We start from the raw sequence: 23,638 nt of genomic DNA, 5'->3' as shown, positions 1-23,638 counted from the left end.
CAGGGACGCAACCAGTCGCGATCCGAGCTGTCCGAAGGATCGCTGTCGCCCCCTGGAGCTTGGTGGAATAATGGCAAGTAGAAGAGCATGGGGCGGCCCTAGAGCCGGCGTCCGGTATTCCGGATCCAGTGAAGATTTCTGGGGAGAGCAATAGAGACGCAGCTTGAGCTAGAAGGGCCGGAGCGGAGGCAAATAAGGAGATCCGTAGATTGAGTGGCTAGAGAGGTCGGAGGTAAGTGGCTGTAGAAATCGGGAGGACCCGGAACACAGACGCCTCGGGACCATGACTTACGCGTATCTCTTCAAGTACATCATCATCGGAGACACAGGTAACCGGCCGACGGACCGCCTCCAGGTTGGGGCGGGGATCCTACCTCCAAAATCGGCTGGGGCGGGGCGAGGCTAGTGGAGTTGAGTGGAGGGGGCGGGGCGAGCTCCGGGGGCGGGGCTCTGCCCCTTAGACCCTGTCCCCCGCCTGGGAGCCTGCGGCTTCCCATCTAAAGCACACCATTCTTCTTCAGGTGTGGGTAAGTCATGTCTCCTGCTTCAGTTTACCGACAAGCGGTTCCAGCCTGTGCACGACCTCACAATAGGTAAGCTTATCTCCTCGTTCCAGAACAGATAAAAGCTAGCTGACAGAACTGCTAAAGGAGAAAGTTAACAGTCTCAATATTCTAAATAAAAAGTTATTTCTCACTGCCTTAGTCTGAAGTCATGGTATATGAAAAATGATAAACCGGGCGGTGGTGGCGCACGCCTTTAATCCCAGCACTTGGGAGGCAGAGGCAGGTGGATTTCTGAGTTCGAGGGCCAGCCTGGTGTACAGAGTGAGTTCCAGGACAGCCAGGGCTACACGGAGAAACCCTGTCTCGAAAAACCAAAAAGAAAAGAAAAACCAAAAAAAGAAAGAAAGAAAGAAAGAAAGAAAGAAGAATAAAAGAAAGAAAAAAATGATAAAAGCTGGTAAGTGGAGGGTAAATGATTGAAAGGTAACTTTAGAGGTGGATGTAGTATAAATACCAGTTGCTGTAGGATTTCTTTTTTCTTCAAATGCAACTTACATGTATGTTTATGGAAAAATCCCGTGGAAACATGACTGCTTATTAAACATCTCATCTGTAGTTTGTGGTTAACTACCAGCCTCATATGTTTTTCAAAGTAAACATCGACATGATTCTTTTTAAGGCTGGAAAAGTAAAAGCCAATGTAAGGACTATTCTAGTTCTTCCTCCACCTCCACCTCCTCATCCCTCTTCACCTTCTCTTCTTTTGGAGGCAAATTCTGGCTATTTAGTCCATGAAAGCCTCATATTCACTATATAACCCACACTGGGCACGAACTCCCAGAGATCCTCCTGCATTAGCCTTCAACTGCTGTGACTACAGGATTACAGGCATGCCCCATCACAGGGCTTTCTTAATAAGTTTGCTTTTGTGCTGAGACTGGTTTTGAACTCCATGAGTAGCCTGACAATGACTTTGAATAAGTCTTGATTTTCCTAAATGCTAGATTAGATATGCACCACTATACTCAGCCTGGTTTTTTTTTTTAGCTTCTTACTCATTGAAATTAGAATCTTATTGTTCTGAAAGAAAGAAAGAAAAATTGACAGTGAATTTTTTTTCCAAAAAAAAAATCTTTTGAGCCGGGCGGTGGTGGCGCACGCCTTTAATCCCAGCACTTGGGAGGCAGAGGCAGGAGGATTTCTGAGTTCGAGGCCAGCCTGGTCTACAGAGTGAGTTCCAGGACAGCCCGGGCTACACAGAGAAACCCTGTCTCGAAAAACCAAAAAAAAAAAAAAAAAAAAAATCTTTTGATTTTTGTTGAGGTAAAGCTAGATTATTAATCTTTCTTGGAAATATGAATTCAAATGCTATATGCAAAATACTATTTTGAAAAAAGAAAAGGGGATGAATTGTGTGTGTGTGTGATGCAGTAGGGTTTTTTGTTTTTTGGTCTTTTTGAAATATTGTCCTTGAAAAAGATGAATTTTGCCTTGAAATAGATAAATGCCAAAGCCATATCAGTTCATCAGTTTCCATACTGCTTTGAGAGAAGTTAATATTACCGGTGGTTGAAGAAATTTTGTCCTTGAAGACCTGTTTCTTAGGCAGCTTCCTTAATTGCAAATGAAACTAGTTTTAGAATTACAGTTAAGAAGTGCTGCTTCATACATAGAACTAGTCAGCACTCCGAGACACTGTCAAAAAAATGTTTTCAGTGGGGCTAGAGAGCTGATCCAGCAGTTAAGAGCACTGATTGCTCTCCCAAGGACAAGGGTTCAATTCCCAGCACCCACATTTTGGCTCACAACCATCTGTCACTCATGTTCAGGTGACCCTTTGCTTTCTTCTGGTCCCCACAGGTACCAGCCATGTATGTTACACATACTTACATTACTTTCAAACAGTTTAGAAGTTCTTTGAAAAAAATTGCAGAATTAAATATTACCTAGTCAGATTTCAGTGTAAACTAACATTCCTAAGAATTTATTCATCTCTTTTAGCCTTATTTGTCCTAGAATTATTAATTTTCTAGAATTTTTTTCTATGAATTGTAGCTTTGCAGTTCATTTTATGGGAACTGGTTGTCACAAAACTTTCCTTTAGTGCCTACTTCTTTTCTTTTAATTTTTCTTTCTTCTTCTTCTTTTTTTTTTTTTGAGACAAGAGTTTTTTGGTATAGCCCTGGCTGTCCTAGAACTTGCTTTGTAGTGAGTACACATTCTTCAGATATTATTTGCAAATTGTTACAGTGACTGCAGTGCCACTTTTCTTAAGGCTAATAAAAGATGCTCTAGATAGTCTTCATCATTATAAGGCCTTAAAATAAATCAACTGCTTATGTAATAAATCAAACTTAGTTTATTACCAGAATTTGTAAAACAGACCTAGGGAAAGAACTAGCTTTGGCAACACGTATGTGTTGTTTTTCCCCTCAGATTTTTAAAATTTTTATTTGTATGTGTGTATGTGCATATGTATTTGTGCATATGTGTTCAGGGGCCTGCAGAGATTGTTGAACCCCCTGCAGCAGGAGTTACAGGGAGTTATCAGCCCTTGGACGTGGGTGTTGGGAACCAAACTCTGCTCTGCTCTAAGACCAAGTGCTCTTAACCACTGAGCCATCTCTCCAGTCCTGTGCCCAGTTTTATGTGGTTCTGGGGATTGACTCCAGGGTTTCCTGCATTCTAGGCAAGTACTGTATCAGCTGTGCTGCATCCCCAGTCTGTGGATTTTTAATTCTAGAAAAGAAACTAAAAGGAACACAAATTCAATTGGAGCAATAACCACTATTCGACTGAATATCAGTGAGTGAAGACAAAGGACTCGTTATTATAACCCTGGGGAAAAGCTTGAGCCTCTAGATTAACGTGTATGTGTTCATTACAGTCATATTCGTTCCCTTGATCTTTACTGACAGGTGTGGAGTTTGGAGCACGTATGGTCAACATCGATGGAAAACAAATCAAACTGCAAATCTGGGATACGGTAAGAGAGGGCAAAACAATTTAGAACCAGGCCAAGACCCAGTTATAACAATAAAAGCTAATGCAGCCATGTGCAGTGCTAGATACCTGTAGTTTTAAAACTGTAGGATGAGGCAAGAAGCCCAAGAAAGGTCAAGCCAGGAGGGATTACACACTGAGATACTCAGGTCAAAAACAAGGTGTCATACCTTTTTTATTTTAAAAAATGAAGGCAGATGGATCTCTAAGACCAGCCTGGTCTACAAAGCAAGTTCCAGGATGGCCCAGGCTATATGGAGAAACCCAGTCTTGAAAAAACAAAACAAAATAATAATAAAATAATAATAATAATAATTAATAATAATAATAATAATAATAATAATAAAAAGACTCAACTGGGGTTGGAGAGATGGCTCAAAGGTTAAGAGCACTGACTGCTCTTCCAGAGGTCCTGAGTTCAATAGTTAATTCTCAGCAACCACATGGTGGCTCACAACCATCTGTAATGAGATCTGGTGCCCTCTTCTGACCAGCAGTGATACATGCAGGCAGAATACATAATACATAATAAATACATTTAAAAATAATAATAATAAAAAATAAAACTCAACTAATACAGTAAAAATTAAAAAGCAATCGAAGTTTATATAGCCAAAAATGAACATCCTCTTACATAAGGCCCTTTTCTGTGTCACATTCTTGCTATTCTCCCAGAAGAACCCACTGTTAATGATTTGGTGCGTATTCTTTCAGACTTCTGTGCATTGAAATTCCTAAATAATAGAATATGTCAGCCAGACAGTAGTGGCACATGTCTTTAATCCCAGCACTGAGGAGGCAGAGGCAGGCAGATATCTTATTAAGTTGTTATTAGTTGTAGTCCAGACTAGCCTACAAAACGAATGAATGAATACATAAATAAATGAGTAGATATAAATGGATAGATAGGTAGATAGATAGACAGACAGATGCAAGTAATGTTTTGGGTTTTTTTTATTAAAATAATATATTTATTGCTTGTGTGTTTGACAGTGTGTGCATGTGACCTGGTGTGAGTGGAAGTCAGATGACAGCTTTGTGGAGTGGTTCTCTTTCTATCCTATCAAGAAAGGGTCCCAAGGATCAGGCTCAGGTTGTCAGGTTTGCATGACAAGTGCTTTGCTTACTGAGAAGCAACCAGCCCAAGATTTTTGTTTTCATTAGTATTAATATGTATAGAATTGTGACAGAATAGTCATAGCTGTGTTTTTTGTATAGTAGTTTTGATACCTTGGAGATGTTTTCTATCAGTAACTACAGATCTGACTCACTTAACAACCACATAGTCACAGAATGTATGTACCATGTATTTATTTAGCCAGCCTCCATTGCATTGATGGACATTAATTTTGTTTCTAGTTTTCAACCACTGCACAGCTTCATTAAACATTCTAATTTATTATAATTTTATATAAATGTTTGAGAATTTCCATGGATTATTTGCCCAGATATGAAAATCGAAGGTAAAAGTTGCCTGTGTTTTAATCAGTGAAGTACTCTTGAAGTTTGGCATGATGTGGTGTAGTTTTGCCTAATCTAGACACATTGTTTTTGTGTGCCATATTTCATGGCCATGCTGCTGGCTTGCTGGCTTTTTCTCTTTCTCCTTAAGTGCTGACATGAGACATGGTTGGGTCATGAAGGAAGTTTACAGACAGCTGTATGAGCCTGTGGATAGGATCCTTAAGAACTGCATGGCAAACCTGGTATGCTGATGCATGCCATCCCAGCGCTCAGGAGACAGAGGCAAGTGGGTCCCCACATGTTCAAGGCTAGCCTGGTCTACATAGATTTCCAACCCAGCCAAAACAGTGAGAGGTTTCTGAAAATACAAAAACAAAAAGAAAAAAATAACCTCCCCAACAAAAAACTAAGCAAAAAACCCATCACCAACAAAAGACCAACAACAAAACCAATATCTGACTTATAGCTGATATTTCAAACTGTATTTCTTGCTCTCACTTGGGAGAAATTACAAATCTTCATCAAAGTTCCATGTTCAACTTTTGGTGTGGTGGCTTGCCTACACCTATGTCTTACTTATTGTCTATTGCTGTGAGAAGACATTATGACTAAGACAACTCTTATAAAAGGAACTTAGAAAAAAAACCAACCAAACAAACAAAAAACAACAACAACAACAAAAAAAAGAAACTTAGGGGCTTCTTGACAGCTTTGGAGGTTATTCAGTGATCATCCTGGCGGAAAGCAGACAGGTATGACACTGGAGCAGTAGCTGAGAGCTTTATATCTTGACCCACAGACCAAAACGTCAAAGCCCTAGTGACACATTTCCTCCATCAAGGCCATCTCCTAATCCTTCCCAAACAGTCCTACTAATTGGGTCCCAAGCATTCAAACATATGAACCTGTGGGGGCCATTCTCATTCAAATAGCCCATAGGCCAGTGCTTTAAAGGCTGAGGGAGGAGCAACATGAATTCAAGGCTGGCCTGAACTACATCATGAGTTAGTTGTAAGCTAGTCAAAGCTACAGAATTTCACAAAATGAAACCAAAACAAAAAACTCCATGTTAGTTATTTGCTGCTTTAGACATTTTTTAGCTGATCAAGGACAAGGATATTTGAGATTGATATGGACCCACTTAAGTTGAACTAGATAGTCAGTCTTTCCAGCATATTGCCTCCAAAGTGCTCATGAACATGACTGACGTGAAAAAGTGGAGTGTTTGGGAGCTGGAGAGATGGCTCAGCCATTAAGGACACTGACTGCTCTTCCAGAGGTCCTGAGTTCAATTCCCAGCAACATGGTGGCTCACTACCATCTGTAATGGGATCTGATGCCCTCTTCTGGTGGGCCTAAGAGCAGCTGCTGTGTACTCATATACATAAAATAAATAAGTAAATCTTTTTTTTTAAAAAAAAAAAAGAAAGAAAGAAAAGAGCCGGGCAGTGGTGGCGCACGCCTTTAATCCCAGCACTTGGGAGGCAGAGGCAGGCGGATTTCTGAGTTTTAGGCCAGCCTGGTCTACAGAGTGAGTTCCAGGACAGCCAGGACTACACAGAGAAACCCTGTCTTGAAACCCCCCCCCAAAAAAAAGAAAGAAAAAGAAAAAAAGAAGAGAAAAAGCGAAGTGTTGTTTTTAAACAAAATCTCAATCTTTCAATTTTACTAATGAAGACCCAGGAGCTAAGGGTGAAAACCAGCTAGCTCAGAGAGGCAGAGAAAGCACCCAGTTGACCTTCTCTTCTGCCGAGGTCCCAGAAGGTATACCCCTCTGTCAAAAAACTTTCTTCAAACTGAATGTCCCTCCTTTCCACTTCCTGTGTGTCTCGCTATCCGTCCCCCTGACTCCCTCTCTATGGTTATTTCTTTATAATCCTATGTTTACTCCTTGTCAACTGTTTAATCTTGTTTACAATATTCAAGCAGAAAACTCTTGGATTAAAGGTGCATGCTAAGGCTGAGGCACACCACAACTAAAACCAGATTTTTCCAGTAAATAAAACAATCTCAGAGTTCACTGTGTGGTCGAATACCCTGTAGCAGTAGAGATTTGATGTTTCAACGTTTCCTAGTTGTCAGCTGGAAGCCATCCCATGACTCTTTCTGTGTGTCATAATCTCCCACTCCCACGTCTTCCCAACCCTGCCTCGAGTTTTTGGGCCTGGTTCACTGTGTAGCTTAGGTTGGCTAGGCAATCTCCTCTCTCTCTCAGCCTCCTAATTACTGGGATGCCAGTGTGTGTCAGCTCAGTCTATAAGGAAGACTGAGGAAGATTTTAGAGTAGAGCAGAAGAGAACAAAAAGTAAGAAATAAAAGCAAAACCAGAACCCCAGAAGAGCTGGGGTTCACTCTGACAGGGCAAATCAAAAGTCCTACAGGGTTCTTAGTGAACAAAAGTGCTTTTCAAATCTTCAACATGTTTCTAGAATTACCAGAATTACTAAATTCTGGTAATTCTGGTAAGTTCCAGAATTTCTAGTAATTGTAGATCTATCAGAATTCTAACAGGCTAAGGAATTGTATAATGCCTACAGAGGTGTGTGTGTCACTGTAAGGACACTGTAAGAGGGAAAAAGTCACTGTAAGTTAGTCACATTTATGCCCCAGTTTAGAGTGAAATGCTTCTGTGCATGAAACACTATGGCCCTGCATTTTCAGCTCTGCTGTGTGCTTTTTGGACAGTTATTGAACTTGCCCCTTTAGGCATTTTTTTTTCCTCCATTTTTGAAGGAGAATAATATCAGTCACTTTAGGGATACTAGGAGAGTTAAATGAGATAATGTATGTGATTGTCTCTTATGGTTCATGATACACTGCTAGGAAAAAAATAATAGTTTAAAATGTTATTATAGAGGCTGGAGAGATGGCTCAGTGCTTAAGAGCACTTCTTCGTGCTCTTACAGAGGACCTGAGTTTGATCCCCAGGACCTATATGGTGGCTCATAACCATCCATTTCTTCAGTTCCAGGGGATCCAGTGCCATCTTATGAGCACCATAGATACCAAACATACACATGTTATACATCAAGTATGCAGGCAAAACACTCATACACGTAAAAGTAAATAAAATTCAAACAAGCACTGTAATGTTACTATAGTATCAGCACTATTACCGGTTGGTGGTATGCTATAAAAACCCATTCATGTTCCCATGTTTCTATTATAGTTTTCCTGGCTATAGAGTAAGGATGACTTTCATTTTCTGGGTTTTCTGAGGAGAAATTATTCCAGAAATATGAAAACTTTTCTAACAGGATGATTGAACACACAGAATATTTTTTGGGTGACTTTCTAGTTTATTTTTTGAGACAGGGTCTTGCTCTGTATCCCAGACTGGCCTCAAATTTGGGGTTCTATGGCTTCAGTGTCATGAGTCCCAGGATATTAGTGTTAGAAGTGGGCACCAGCACACCAGGATGTGTCTATTTATGTGTGTATATGTGCATGTGTCCATGAGGTGCCCACACAGGCCACAAAAGTGCACTGGATCCCATGGAACTGGAGTTACAGGCATTTGTGAGCTGCCCAGTGTAGGTACTGGGGTTTGAACTTCCATCGTCTGATAGAGCAGTGTTTTAGTTAGGGTTTTACTGCTGTGAACAGACACCATGACCAAGGCATCTCTTATAAAGACATGTAATTGGGGCTGGCTTACAGGTTCAGAGGTTCAGTCCATTATCATCAAGGCAGGAGGGTGGCAGCATCCAGGCAGGCATGGTGCAGGAGGAGCTGAGAGTTCTATATCTTCATCTGAAGGCTGCTATCTGAATACTAGCTTTCAGGCAGCTAGGATGAGGGTCTTAAAGCCCATGCCCACAGTGACACAACTACTCCAACAGGGCCACACCTTGTAATAGTGCCACTCCCTGCACCCAGCATAAATAAACCATTACAAGCAGTAAGCACTCTTAATACCTGAGCCATCTCAGCAACCCAGTGTTTTTATTTAAATGACATCTGGGGTTCCATTAAACAAAAATAAAATAAAGGAACTATTATGTTAAGAAAACAAAAGTAGAGGATGAGAGATGGAGAGATGGCTCAGTGATTAAGAGCACTGGTTCTTTTCCAGAGGTCCTGAGTTCAATTCCCAGCACCCACATGGTGGCTCACAAACATCTGTGGTGCCCTCTTCTGATGTGTCTGAAGACAGCTATGGTGTACTTGTATAAATAAAATGAATAAATAAATCTTAGAAAAGAAAATAAAAAGTATCTAGTGCATGGGGGGGAATTAATTGCTCAGTTATACATAAAGCAATGTTTTGGTCCTGTCAGAAATAAGATTATGAACACATTTCTTTTTCTTTTTTTCTTTTCTTTCTTTCTTTCTTTCTTTCTTTTTTTTTTTTTTTGGTTTTTCAAGACAAGGTTCTCTGTGTAGTCCTGGCTGTCTTGGAACTCACTCTATAGACCAACCTGGCCTCAAACTCACAGAGATGTGCCTGCCTCTGCCTCCTGAGTGCTGGGATTAAAGCTGTGTACTACTACCACCTGACCTGGCTGAACAAGATTCTTTTAAGGAGAACTATTCTAGGTCCTGGACATCATTTCCTCTTCCTTATTTTTACTTTCCACCATAGGATCTCAGCAAGGAATGTCCAGATATTCTTGCTGTTATTGGAGAAATGCAGGGGTTACTCAGCACAAGAGTCACTTGCTTATATCTTTTTCTGCATTGTTTCATTGGAATGAGCCTTCCATTGAATAGGGTATTGGCATTCTAAATTTTTTTACAGATAAATAAGAATAGGAAAAGTAATGTAGTCTATTCAATGACTTATTTGGGGTTGAGTTTCCAGCTCTGTTCCCAGTTTTAGGGGTATTGGGAAATGTGTATGAAGGTTGTTGGTATCATGCTATTGGCATTGGGTGTCTGGACCTAAGGATAATGAAGATCTAACAGTTTGATGCACAATCTCTTGAGAAGTAGTAATTGACCCACCCGAGATCTCAGTCTTGTTCCTACTGAACAAGTCTACCTGGGGTCCTCCCTGTTCAGGTACCTTTCTTTTCCTTAGATGATGATGATGTTTAACCTAGCACAAGTTCTTTCTTTAGTTAAATTCTTTGTTTTAGGGTGGCATGTGAGTAAGTCTCTTCTCTGGAAATAACCTAGTTTTCCTGGGATTTTTTTGTTGCCATGTTGATGGTAAAGGCTGGGCAAGAGTCCTTCCGTTCTATCACCCGTTCCTACTACAGGGGAGCAGCTGGAGCCCTCCTGGTGTATGACATCACGAGGTGAGCTGGCTGAAATGTGGGAGGGTTCTTGCCTGACTTCCCTGAGCTGTCTTCTGCCTATGGCCTCTGCCAAGGACATAGAGTAGGGCAGCTGCTTTTTTCGCATATGTACCACCCTTTCTCATGCTTTTGGAGCAACTTTGGCTTTTTGAAACAGGCTTCTGACCAGCATTCTAAATTGTTCTGCTGCAGACGCGAAACCTTCAACCACCTGACCTCATGGTTAGAGGATGCCCGCCAGCACTCCAGCTCCAACATGGTTATTATGCTGATTGGGAATAAGAGGTAAATTCTTATCTTTGTAAGTACTAGTTACCAGGATGCATTGGACTGACTCTGTAGATACTGAGTTTCTTATCATTCTGTTTTGGTTTGATTTGATTTGATTTTAAGAAGTCAAATCTCCGAAGTAGTTTGGATGGCCTGTAACTCAATTTGTATCCCAGGCTAGCCTAGAATATGCTGCCATCCTCCTGCCTCTATCTCTAAAAGGCTGGGTCTGTAGGCATGTGCCATCTGATTGACATTGAATTTCTTGATACTCAGACTTCCTTAATATATCATCTTAGTAAGAAATGCTAGTATGGTAAGAAATATATACACTTTACAATTTTAAGTACTTCCTAGAGTATTCTGTAGCCCCAAACTTATTAGAATGCTTCTGCAAACCTCACCATTATCCATCTCAACTTTTCATTTTCTCAGACTTTAGAACCATTGAATTCTGTCATGTATCCTGTCCTCAGTTTGTTTCTTTTTTCTTTCTTCCTTCCTTTCTCCCCTTCCTTTCTTTTTTCCTTCTTTCTTTCGCTCAATAGAATGTTGGGATTACAGGAATGCACCATCACATTCCAGCCCCTACATTCTTTCCTTATAAATCCCTCGTGTGAGCAGAGTTCACAGCACTTGTGCTGTTATGAGTGGCTTACTTTATAAATCTCTCGTGTGAGCAGAGTTCACAGCACTTGTGCTGTTATGAGTGGCTTACTTTACGTAGCATCTTGTCTTGGAGCTCTGTCCATGCTGTAGCATGTTTTAAAACTTGCTTTTTCAGGATTGTAGTGTGCACTGTTGCCACATTTCATTCCATACACCCCCCCCCAAGCATCCCCCTCCTCCGTGGACACTTGGGCTGCTGCCAGTTCCAGTTTGCAGCTACTGTAACTGATATTGTCATGAACATGGGAACAAAGATATTTGTAAAGTTCTCTCCTTCAAGTTCTTTTGCTACAAGATCAGCAGGGTTACTGGACCACGGACATCATGTTTAACTTTTGAAGAATCACCATGGTACTTCTCACTGCAGCAATGAGGACCATGCTGTGTTCCTCCCGGCAGTTCACAAGGGCTCCAGTTTAGTTTTGGGCACACTTTGTAGTTCTAGTTTCAGAAAAAAAGAATGTATTTATAGGACAAAAGAAACCCTTGACTTAGATTTAATGTAGTTGTGCATATCTGTTTGCACTGTGGGGCAGAGGCAGGAGACCAGCCTGCACTATATAGTGAGTTCTAGGCCAGATTGCCCTATATATCAAAATCCTGTCAGGGTCAGTGAGATGGTTTGGTGGGTGGAGTGACCTGCCACCAACCATGACAACCTGAGTTCAGTCCCTGGGCCCTATATGGTAAAAGCAGAGAGCTGACTGCTGAGGGTTGTCCTATGATCTCCATGTATACATCGTAATGCAGGTGATATGTGTACACACACACACAGATACATAAGTAGATAAACAAATAAATAAGTATATTTTTAAAAAAATCAAATCAATAAGCCAGACATCACCATGTAATCCCAAGATTTGGGAAGTAGAGACAGTTAGATGGGGGTTTTAAAGCCATCTTTGGATACATAGAAAGATGGAGATTGCCGGGCAGTGGCAGCGCATGCCTTTAATCCCAGCACTTGGGAGGCAGAGGCAGGCAGATTTCTGAGTTCGAGGCCAGCCTGGTCTACAGAGTGAGTTCCAGGACAGCCAGGGATATACAGAGAAACCCTGTCTCAAAAAAACAAAAACAAACAAACAAAAAATACAATTAGAGCATAACTATACCAATTTGTATCAGTAAGGTACAAGGTAGACCTAATACCCAGTCCATCATTTTGTTGACTAAACAGAACCTCTGTCATCTCTCCTAACTAAAAGACTTAGTTCTAAACTTGGTTTTAGAATGAATGTCAGCTGAAAACCATCCTCTCAAATTTATTCTCTCAAAGTAAATAGCCTGGGTCAGAAATAGCCTCGTCAGAAATCCAGAATGACTGAATTAATTGAAATCCTGGGAAGCACAAAGCATAGCTTCTAAAACTTAACCAATTTTTAGAGCCCACTGAACACCTGGACAGTCCCTAAACCTCAAAACGTTGGAGCATCTGATCTTCAGCCTTCTGGCCCAGGATCATCTGACAGACCTAGTAATGCAGAATTTTTAAGGGCTGATTACTCTGTCTTGGCCGATATAATCAGTCAACTATTCTGCAAGTGTGTTCTTTTTCTGGACAGTGTTTTGTCTGTAGATGAAAAGAGGCAATTCTTGCCTAGTGGCTGTCTCACCACAACTGGAGTAACTCCAAAGATGCTCAATTTCTTCTTAGAATCCAAGACAGGAAGCTGTCAGGAGCAGACAGGTCTCTAATAGTATGAACGTTTATACAGGAATGCCTATAACATCAATTCTGTGGACATTTTGAAAACCAACTATCTATGTAAAGCAATCTGGACTGTTGTCCGTTAACTCCTTTCTGCTATTTCTAATTATAATCTAGAAAACACGCTAATAGTAAATTCAGAGCCATGAATTTGCTATAGGCCCTTAACTCACAGGCTAACCATCTCAAATCAGTTTTTAAAAAGTTAAAAAAGGACTGGGTCTAAACCTTGTATTCCTAAATGTGTTATATAGGCACAATGCCTATGAGAATAACAATAGTAATCTCACTTTTATATCAATAAGAAACTCATACCAATGAAAACCTTAAATTTGAAATCAAAGTAAATTTTGTACCATTTAAGAAATATAACTTGCCAGGCGGTGGTGGCTCACGCCTTTAATCCCAGCACTTGGGAGGCAGAGGCAAGCGGATTTCTGAGTTCGAGAGTTTGAGGCTAGCCTGATCTACAGAGTAAGTTCTAGGACAGCCAGGGCTACACAGAGAAACCCTGTCTCAAAAGAAAAAAATATATATATAACTTTAGCTTAATAACAATTATACAGATTTCTACCAAATAGGTTATGGCTAAGTAATCAATTCTAACTATTCTTCCCTGTTCCAATAAAACCATTACTTTTAACCCTAGAAGGACAGACTAATATTAACCACGTCAGTCCCCAAGCCCAGGAAATAGGGGCACCGACTCTTCATTTACTTCTTCAAGCTGATTATGGGCATTGAATATTAGAAGAGGGGTGGGGGGAAGGGTAAATTGATAAGCTTCTGATGTCTGTGTTTTAACTGCATCCAACTGAAATTCCAGGACATCAGAGGTTCGAGCAGGTCTGCTCAGCTTGCTTGATGAGTAGATACAAAAGGCTGTGTATTCTGCAATATATAATTCTCAAAACAAATTTTAGTATCAAAGTAATTTTTTGTTTGAATTCTGGAATCTAGTATTCTGGTGGCCTGCCTCTGTCATGTCTAATCCATATAATTCTTGGAGGTAGAAGTATCTTAATCATCTCTTCGGAAAACACACAGACAAAAGCTTTTTCCCAAAACAGAATTTCCTTAAGCCAGTAACCAGAAAAACCTTTATCTTGACCTCTTTCCCAGAGGAAAAATATAACCGAAAAACTGAAAATCATACCCATCTTGAAAATAAAATCAACTTAATAACTAAAATACTGTATGTGCCTATTCTTTAGGTCTTCCCTATTTTTGCCAAGCAGGAAATGAACCCAGAATTCCCATGGGGCCCACATTAGACAGAACCCGAGTCTCCTGTGAGGCAATATAACTTTATATCATCTGTTTTTTTGTTTTGTTTTTTGATTTTCTAGACAGGGTTTCTCTGTGTAGCCCTGGCTGTCCTGGAACTCACTCTGTAGACCAGGCTGGCCTCAAACTCAGAAATCCGCCAGCCTCTGCCTCCCAAGTGCTGGGATTAAAGGCGTGCGCCACCACTGCCCGGCAACTTTGTATCATCTGAATACATCTGATTTACACTATCTTTCTGTTCGGCCCTCTGTCTAGAACAGTTTTTTATTTATACCATCTATCTGTTTGGCTCTGTACTCCAGAGCAGCTTCCACTTATACACCGTACTCTCTACTCTAGAGCCAGTGACAATTTTCCCCATCTAAGTTCCAAACCGCAGGCAATAATCCCCACATGATTCAGACAAATGTTTATAAATCTTTCCTAAAAGCAAATAATCCCTATATTTTAACTTTATACTTAAATCAATAACTGTTCCACAATGGAGGCTTTCTTGGTTCAAAGTATACCTGTCTGTCTGTGGTTCTGTGCCTAGAGCTACAGGCGGATTTTCTCTACCTGTCTTTGTTCCAAACTGCAGGCAAGATTCCCCACGTGAAATCGGACAAAACTGTTTCTAAATCTATCTTAAAAACAAATAATCTCAATTTTAATTCACAGACACTGTACTCTCTAGAGTCAACTACTTTCTTCTTTTCCTAACAAAAAGCAACTTGCATTTCCCCACAGCCGGGGAGTTCAGCTGCAGTTTTTTGTTCAGGGTTCCCACGCTAGGAGTCACGTGACTCCTATCAGTGCCAATCACTCACTCACTTTCTTTAAAGAAAAAAAAACACAACTTTTACTCTCAGGTGAATAGACTTAAATTTCTAGTGAATTCGTGCCCGAAATTGGTGCGCCACTTTATTGTAGTAATGATTTAAAACGGCCGCTGGTCAAGCCGACTATCCAAGCTGCAGCGGCTCTGCCTAGCCCAGCCGCCATGTTTCTCGGCCGGAGGCCACGTGCGCACTGCAGCTAGAACTGGCCCGCCAGAAACACCAGCCCTGCCACCCACTAGATGCATGCGTGAGAGATGGCTCTACCAATCTTCCACACTGTCTCCACAAGGCAGGGCATTGCCCAGACCATTCTGCCATCCATGTGGGCCCAGTAAGAGAATGAGACTCTAATTCTTATAGATTAATCAAAGGCTTTATATGTTTGATAATGATTAATAACAAGATGCCCATACAAAGAGAGTTGTATCTCAATTAGCTAACCTAATTATAAGTTTATAAGTTGTTCCCCATGAGTGCTCTCCATACTTGTATGGTTCTCCATCCTCCTACATCTCTTCTCTGTCTCTCTCTCCTAGCTCCTCCACTTCCTTTTTTCTTTTCTCTTCCTTACTCCTCCTCTTCCTCTGCTAACTCCTCCCACCTTAGCTCCTCCTACACACTAGTTGAGGGTAACTTGCATCTTCTGTTCCTCCGGCTTTTATCTTCTAAGTGGTAGGATTATTAAGGGCAAGCTCCACACACCTGGTCCTGAGACTGAACCTGTTCTTTGTGCGTGTTAGTCAAGCTGAAATTAAAGGCATGCTCCACCACACCCAGCATGGGACATTTTCTTAAGGATTGATGGAGAAGGGCCCAGCCCTTTGTGGGTGGTGTCATCCCTGGGCTGGTAGTCCTAGGTTCTATAAGCCAGTAAGCGGCATCCCTCCATGGCCTGTGCATCAGCTCCTGCCTCCAGGTCCTGCCTTTTGTAAGGAGTCCTGACTTCTGTTGATGAGGGACTGTGATATGGAAGCTTAAGCTGGATAAACTTTTCTTCATGACCAGATTGCTTTTGGTCATGGTATTTTGTCACAGCAGTAGTAACTCTAACACAATAAACTACTACTACTACTATACTACTATACTACTTTCTTTTTCTCCTTCTTCTTTGTCATCCTCTTCCTCTTCTTCTCCCTCTTCTTCCTCTTTTTCCTTTTCTTCCTCTTCTTCCTTCTTCTAAATTATTAAAAGGTTAGAATCTTCTTCCCATCTTTAATCCCAGCACTCAGGAGGTAAAGGCAGGTGGATCCCTGAGTGTGAAGCCAACTTGGTCTATAGTGCAAGTTCCTGGCAGGCAGGACTACACAAAGAGACCCTGTCTCAACAAAACAAAACAAAACACAAAAATCCCATTTGAAAATAAAAGCCAGAGGGCTGGAGAGATAGCTTAGTAGCTAAAAGCACTGGCTGCTTTTCCTGAGATCCTGAGTTCAATTTCCAGCAACCACATGGTGGCTCACACCATCTATAATGGGATCTGATGCCTCTTATGGTGTATCTGAAGACAGCGACAGTATATTCATATATATTAAATAAATAAATAAATAAAACTTTAAAAAAAAAGAAAAAGAAAAGTCAGATCAATCTTACTGTTTTCACCAGCCCTTTTTCTTTAATTCTCTTATATATTACACCCTTACCACAGGTTCCCTCTGTAGAGCTCCCAGTCCCCCCCACTGCATCCACTCCTCCTTTTCTCTTCAGAAAGGGCAGATCTCTCATGGATGTCCACTAAATTAGGCATATTAAGTTTCTGTAAGACTAGGCGCTTCTCCTTCAAGACTGGACAAGGCAACCCAGAAGAATCAGAAGCAAGCAACAAAGTTAGAGATAGCCCCTGCTCCCACTGTTAGGAGTCCCACAAGAACACCAAGCTTCACAACTGTAACATATATTCAAAGAGCCTAGGTCAGCCCCGTGCAAGTTCCCTGGTTGTTGGTTCATCTCTGTGAGCCCCTATGAGACCAGGTCATTTGATTCTGTGTGTCCTCCTGTGTCCTTTCACTAGCTTGTCACTAGCTTGTTAATCTGTGTTTCCTGGCCTTTCCATGCTACTTCACTCCATTTCTGGTTTTGGCTCCTTTTCTCCCCATATCAAATGATTCTATCCTGTCATTTTCTCTAATTCCACAGTGCTAAGTCTCTTTCATACAAACTAGAAATGAGACTAGTAAGAATTAAGATGACTGCTCTCTTAAGTCCTGGTTTAATCTCTCATGAGTTTATGCTAGGAAAAGAGTAAGTTAGGCACTCAGTGGCACACGCCTTTAACTGCAGTACTTAGGAGGCAGAAGCAGGCTGATCTCTGATTTCAAGGTCAACCTACTCTACAGAGCAAGTTGCCAGGGCAGCCAGGGCCACACAGAGAAACCTTGTCTTGAAGAAAAAAAAAAAAAAAAAACCAGAAGGAAGAGAGTCTTCTCTACAAAATGAGAAATCCTTAGGCTTAAGATTCCAGTAAATGACGCCTCCTTTTTCCCATCTCTACTGTGCTGTCCTGGATCCCACTTGAAAGGGCATAGGGAACCTTGAGTGACTGAGGCTTGCTCACTTCTCTAAGCCTGTTCTCTGTAACCAAGAACGGTATTATCTTCAGCCATGCAGAAGGTATTATAAATGTGAATAATATCTTCCAAGAGACTATGGAAGTCAATTAAGTCTACACAAAAGGTGTCATGTAGGATCTCCATGTTTCAAGCGTCAGTTGACAGTTTTAAGCTGCTGTGGGGTCCTTTTAGAACTATGGTTACCCCCTTCTCTTAAATCTTTAAAGTTTCCTTCCTAATTAATCTCTTACAGTGATCTAGAATCTCGAAGGGATGTGAAAAGAGAGGAAGGAGAGGCCTTTGCTCGGGAGCACGGCCTCATATTCATGGAAACATCAGCCAAGACAGCCTGCAATGTCGAAGAGGTATTGTTGCAGAAGTGGGGAGTATCTCAGAGGTGACACTGTTACTGTCCTGTTCTTCAGAACCCTGTTCTCCATGGGACATGTGTAAACGAGAATGTACTGTGGTCAGAGTAGCCATCTCCTCCTAAGGGAACTGTCCCATTCTCTTCCACCCTAATTCCTCAGGCTTTACTTTTGCCTTGGATGACATTAATTGGTACATACAGATTAGACACTACTGTTCTTTACAGACCACTTTACTTGGGAATCTGACAGAAACTGTCCTCATTGTGATGCCAGGTGTTGCCTGTATTGTCCCACTGAGTGTATTTGTTTTATTTGCATGGCTGCTAACTTTCTATGACCTAGGAACATCAGTCCCTGTAACCATAGGATCACCGTTCTCTAACTGTACTCAATGTGTTTTATTGTGGTGGTGGGTTTGCTTCTTCAGATGTGGTTATGATCAATCTACCCCTGAACTTGCCATGTATTGTGGCAAGCTGGCCTCAGACTTGCAATCCTCCTGCTTTATTTAGTCCCTGGAGTATTGGGATGACAGGTATGCATCACTGTATCTATTCAATGGCTTTTACAAGGACATTTATGGAGATAACTTTGTGGGGGTGGGGTGGGGTGGGGGGATGTTGAGACAGGGTTTCTCTTCATAGCCCCCCTGATTTTCCTGGAACTCAGTCTGTAGACAGACTGGCCTTGAACTTGGAAATCCACTTGCCTCTACCTCCTTAGTGCTGGGATTAAAGAGGTGCATCACCACCACCAGCTGGCTGAAATGATCTTTTTTGGGGTTGTTTTTTGTTGTTGTTGCTGCTGTTGTTTTTACTATAGATTTTTCTATGTAACCTTGGTTGGCCTAGACCTTGCTATGTAGACCAGGCTGGCCTTGAACTCATAGATCTACTTGCCTCTACCTCCCTAGTGCTGTTAGTGAATTAAAGGTGTGTTCCACCACCATTTCGCTGGAATTTTCTGGATTATTCCTTTTTACTGTTTATTAATTATTCTCAGGGTGTTTCTTTTTTAAAAAAGATTTATTTATTTATTTTATGTCCACGAGTACACTGTTGCTCTCCTCAGACACCAGAAGAGGGCATCATATCCCATTACAGATGGTTGTGAGCCACCATGTGGTTCCTGGGAATTGAACTCAGGACCTCTGGAAGAACAGGCAGTGCTCTTAACCACTGAGCTACCTCTCCAGCCCTATTCTCAGTTTGAGATAGAGTGTTTGAGTATCCCTGGCTGGTCTGGAATATCACAGTATCACTGTGTAGACCAGGCTGGCCTCAGGCGTGTCATCTCCTTACCTCTGCCTCCTGAGCACCAAGGTTACAAGGGGTGGACCACCACATCCAGATTCTTAATTCACCTTAAGAATCCAAATAAAAATATTTGTATTTCTCTCATTTCTCTGCCTAAACTTAAGACTGATGCATGATTTCTGTCTCCTTCAGGCCTACATTAATACAGCCAAAGAAATATATAGGAAGATCCAGCAAGGTTTATTTGATATCCACAATGAGGTGAGAAAGGTTTGGGGTTAGAACTGGTGGTTATCTTGATAGACGCTCCCTAGAGTGTCAGCATTCCTATTCCTGCCTCCTAATGTCACACTAATCACAGGTGGTTTTTTGTTTTTTTTTTTGTTTTGTTTTTGTTTTTTTTGTTTTTTGTTTTTTTTAAGTGCAGGTATCTAAGGATACAGCATTAGTTTCTTTTTTCTTTTCTTTTTTTTTTCTTTTTGGTTTTTCAAGACAGGGTTTCTCTGTGTAGCCCTGGCTGTCCTGGAACTCACCCTGTAGACCAGGCTGGTCTCGAACTCAGAAATTTGCCTGCCTCTGCCTCCCAAGTGCTGGGATTAAAGGCATGCGCCACCACTGCCCAGCCTATTTTTTTGTTTTGTTTTTTGTTTGGTTTTGTTTTTTGAGACAGGGTTTCTCTGTATAGCCCTGGCTGCTTACTCTTTTTTTTTTTTTAAAGATTTATTTATTTTATTTATGAGTACACTGTAGCTGTCTTCAGCACACCAGAAGAGGGCATCCAGTCTCATTACGGATGTTTGTGAGCCACCATGTGGTTGCTGGGATTTGAACTCAGGACCTCTGGAAGAGCAGTCAGTGCTCTTAACCGCTGAGCCATCTCTCCAGCCCCCGGCTGCTTACTCTTTAAGAAAGAATTTTTATCTTATGTATGTGTATGTGATGTGCATGTGTATATATGCATGTTCACATATGTGTTGACAGAAGTGTGGGTGTTCATCTGGAGGCCCATGGTTGGTAACAGGGGTCTTTTTCCATCGCTGTTCACCTTACATATTGAGGCAGGGTTTGCTCTGGGAACTCCCTGTATCTTTGCTCCAAGGACTGGGATTGCAGGTGAGCTGTCATGCCCATCTGGCTCCTGTCTGGTTTCTCGGGATCTAATTGTGGTCCTATGCTTACATGGCAAGTACTTCCCTGGCTGAGCTCCCCCTCCGGCACACCTGACTTCTGTTCACAGCTATGAAATCTATGTGCAGCAGTGACCTTGAAACAAGCAAACCCCACTCTTGTCAGCTGTTTCTCACAACCAGTCATCTCACTCTTAGAACAGCTGGCTAGAGAACACAATGCCTAGAATTTAACTGAAGAGTTCTTCTTTATCTCTGTCCTTCCTTCGAATTCTCTTCAGCTCTGATGCAGCAATTGTTACCTTTTCTTTTCTCTTTTACAGGCAAATGGCATCAAGATTGGGCCCCAGCAGTCAATTACCTCAGCAGTGGGACCCTGCTCCTCTCAGCAGAACTCTTCTGACATAGGGCCTGACTCTGGCTGCTGCTGAAAACCTGGTCTGAACTCTTTGTTTTTCCTCTCCTGGAACAGCTTCAGATCAACAGCTTAAAGAAAGAGGCCTTCCTTGCTTTGGCTGAGAGCAGCCTCTTTTCAGTGTGTGATGTTTCATCCTTCCACTTAAGACCTGAGGAGAAAATTGGGCCCTTTCTGACCTGTCCTCTTTTAGGGACACGAGCATTCTGCATATATTACGGCTCTTTCATCCTCTAGTTTCTAAAATGTTAGAATCAAAGTTGGTTGTCACAGTAGTTAAAAACCAAACAACTTACTATCAGTATCTATTTGCTAGGTGTTATGGCACATACCCATAATTCCAGCACTCAGGACTTTTGGCAGAAGGATTGCTAGGAGTTTCGAAGTCAGTCTGGGCCACATAAGTTTCACTAGGCCATCTGTCTAAAAAAAAACAAAAAGAAAAGAGAAAGAAAGGAAAAAATAAACATATCTGTTCCTCATCCAATTTTTAGTAACTAAGGTGAAGGATATTCTGATTGAACATTTAGAATTAAGGATCTGAATAGCCTGTGGATGATAGATCTATACATAGTAGTTTCATTGCATTTATTTCCTTGCCTTGGAAACCTGCTTGTCATTTCATAAGAGTTCCTATAGAAGCCGAGTGCCTCTATACTGTCTCCTTGCTAGTTTCTTTTTATTTAGTATGTGTGTGTACAACCTTAAGCACCATTCCTTCGGAGCCAGGCACATTGGGCCCCATATCTCTTACTGGGACCTGGAGCTCCATGCTTAGGCTAGCTAGGCTTGCTGGCATTTTTCATTGCTAGTTCTGTTTCTTAACTACAGAACTTTGAGAGCAGTGGAGTTGGTACTAGACCTGTTGCCACATACCCTTACCTAAGGAAACATTAATTCTTCGTTTTGCTTAAAGGACCAGTTCTAGCATTACAGTTTGTTTCACCAAATTCCTCTCTATTGTTTCATCATTCTTTCTCCATTTATGTGTCTGTGTGTGTGTCTGTGTGTGTGTGTCTATGTGTGTGTGCACACATGCACACATGTAAGCATGTGTACATGCCCTGAAGATTAAGATAGGTTCTTAAACATGCTAGGTAAGTGCTGTACCACTGAGCTGTACCCTCAGGAGCCTTTCTCTTTTACTTTTTGTTTTAAGACAAGTTGCCGAGGCTGGCCTTGAACTTGGCAGGCCTTAAACTTGGGATCCTGAGGCTTCAGACTCCCAGGTAGCTGTGCATTCTCCCTAACCAGATTTATTAGACTTTTACTCTAATCAAGCTAAGTAGTTACTGACTATGACATATTTATTCCAACTTCTGTACCTTTGCACATGCTCTGCCCTCTTACTCTCTCCTAACATTATACTGACACCGTTTTCTTTTAGGAAATCCTCACTGACCTAGGGAGCCCTAAGCAGTTGTTAACACAATACTTCTTAGCATTCCTATGTTATTCATATGCATATTTATTTGTATGTGATTTACTTTGTAAATATGTTTTGTAGTGGGTTTTTTTGAGAGGGTGAGGGGGGAGCGTCTGTCTCATATAGGTTGTAAGCTCTCTGAGAGCAGGTCCCTGTTACCCCAGTCCATCTCACCATTCCCTTACTGTACCCTGTGTAACTCATGATCTGGAATTTGACATGCTTTAAAACTTAAGACTTTAGAAGAAACAAAAGGCCCTAGAGTTGTCTCTATGTAATAGTATCCTGGTTTTTCCCATCTCCTTATGCTGGATTCTTACTGCTCTTCTGTCCCACCTCACTGTCACTGCCCCCATTCTGTGCAGCCTACAGTTAGAATGCCTGCTACTCAGATAAGTAGGGACTTTTTACCCTCTCCTTAGAATCTGTGACACCGGCAGCCCAGTCTGCCTCTGCTCCACTCCTCACGTCACCTCCTGGGACACTTGCTTTTTTACTTGTCTCATTTTCTTTCACAGCATTGAGGTCTCACCAAATTTTCTAATTTTTATTGTTAATGACCATTTTCCTATTAAATATATGCATGATCCAAGCTGCTTTTATTTCATGTGTCATTTCTGATTGTACCTTGAGTGTAAATGGATACCATTCTCCTAGAATATTGCACCAAAGATACTTCCTGAATGTGCTAACATACCCATCAATGTTGTAGTTTCTATTGAAAAGTTGTTTTTTACTGTTCAAATGTTTTTAGCAATTCACAAGCTTTAGAGAATTGGCTGAAGACAGTATTTCACCTACAGCTGTTACCTTTGGAGTGATGAAAGTGGACCATTCTGCAAATTTTTTTTTTTTGGAATGTAAAAAACCCCTTTAATTCTCACATCTAATTCTATTATAGTCTATAATCTTCTATACTTGATATTTTTGTCATTTTTAAAAGAAACAGAAAAAAATTGTGGCTAAAAATTCATGACCTGAGTCAAGTGATCATGAATTAATACAGAAACATCTCCCACCCCTATGTGCTGAATGGCAATTATGAGACATTTTGGGTGTCAATTGGCTTTTGAAATCATGAACACTGAAAATCATATCATTTAATTAGCAAAAATCACTGGATCAGACACTCTCCCCCTTCCTACAATGCTTATAATGACTTCCTTTGTTGGTGGGTCTTATATTCTGTACCAGAAAATAACCAGAAGGATAATAGGCTCTTAGTATAGAAACCATGAATAATTAAGATTATACCTCTTTGCATTTACACATAAATACATTATTCTATCCTAGAACTTGCTCTATAGACCAGGCTACCCTTGAACTCAGAGACCTAACAGTCTTTGTTTCCCTACTGCTGGAATTAAAGGTGTGGGCACAATTATGTCACTGCTTGGGAAAAAATTTTTTTTCTTTCTTTTAGACAGGGTTTCTCTGTGTAGCCCTGGCTGTCCTGGAACTCACTCTGTAGACCAGGCTGGCCTCGAACTCAAATCCTCCTGCCTCTGCCTCCCAAGTGCTGGGAT

At 41.2% G+C, this 23,638-nt stretch overlaps 1 protein-coding gene across 1 annotated transcript; it reads left to right on the top strand.

The window, feature by feature from the left end:
• Positions 1–38: 38 nt before the first annotated feature.
• On the top strand, positions 39–22,704 carry Rab2b (RAB2B, member RAS oncogene family). Its single transcript, XM_028788499.1, has 8 exons — positions 39–329; positions 522–593; positions 3,425–3,492; positions 10,134–10,216; positions 10,409–10,501; positions 17,771–17,882; positions 19,337–19,405; positions 20,595–22,704. The coding sequence occupies exons 1-8, from the start codon at positions 284–286 to the stop codon at positions 20,700–20,702; spliced, it is 651 nt and encodes a 216-aa protein (XP_028644332.1). The 5' UTR covers positions 39–283; the 3' UTR covers positions 20,703–22,704.
• The last annotated feature ends 934 nt before the right edge of the window (positions 22,705–23,638 follow it).

This window comes from Grammomys surdaster, unplaced genomic scaffold, assembly GCF_004785775.1.
Source record: "Grammomys surdaster isolate TR1022 unplaced genomic scaffold, NIH_TR_1.0 125750, whole genome shotgun sequence".
Classification (NCBI taxonomy): Eukaryota; Metazoa; Chordata; class Mammalia; order Rodentia; family Muridae; genus Grammomys; species Grammomys surdaster.
This window is presented reverse-complemented; position numbering and strand designations above follow the sequence as displayed.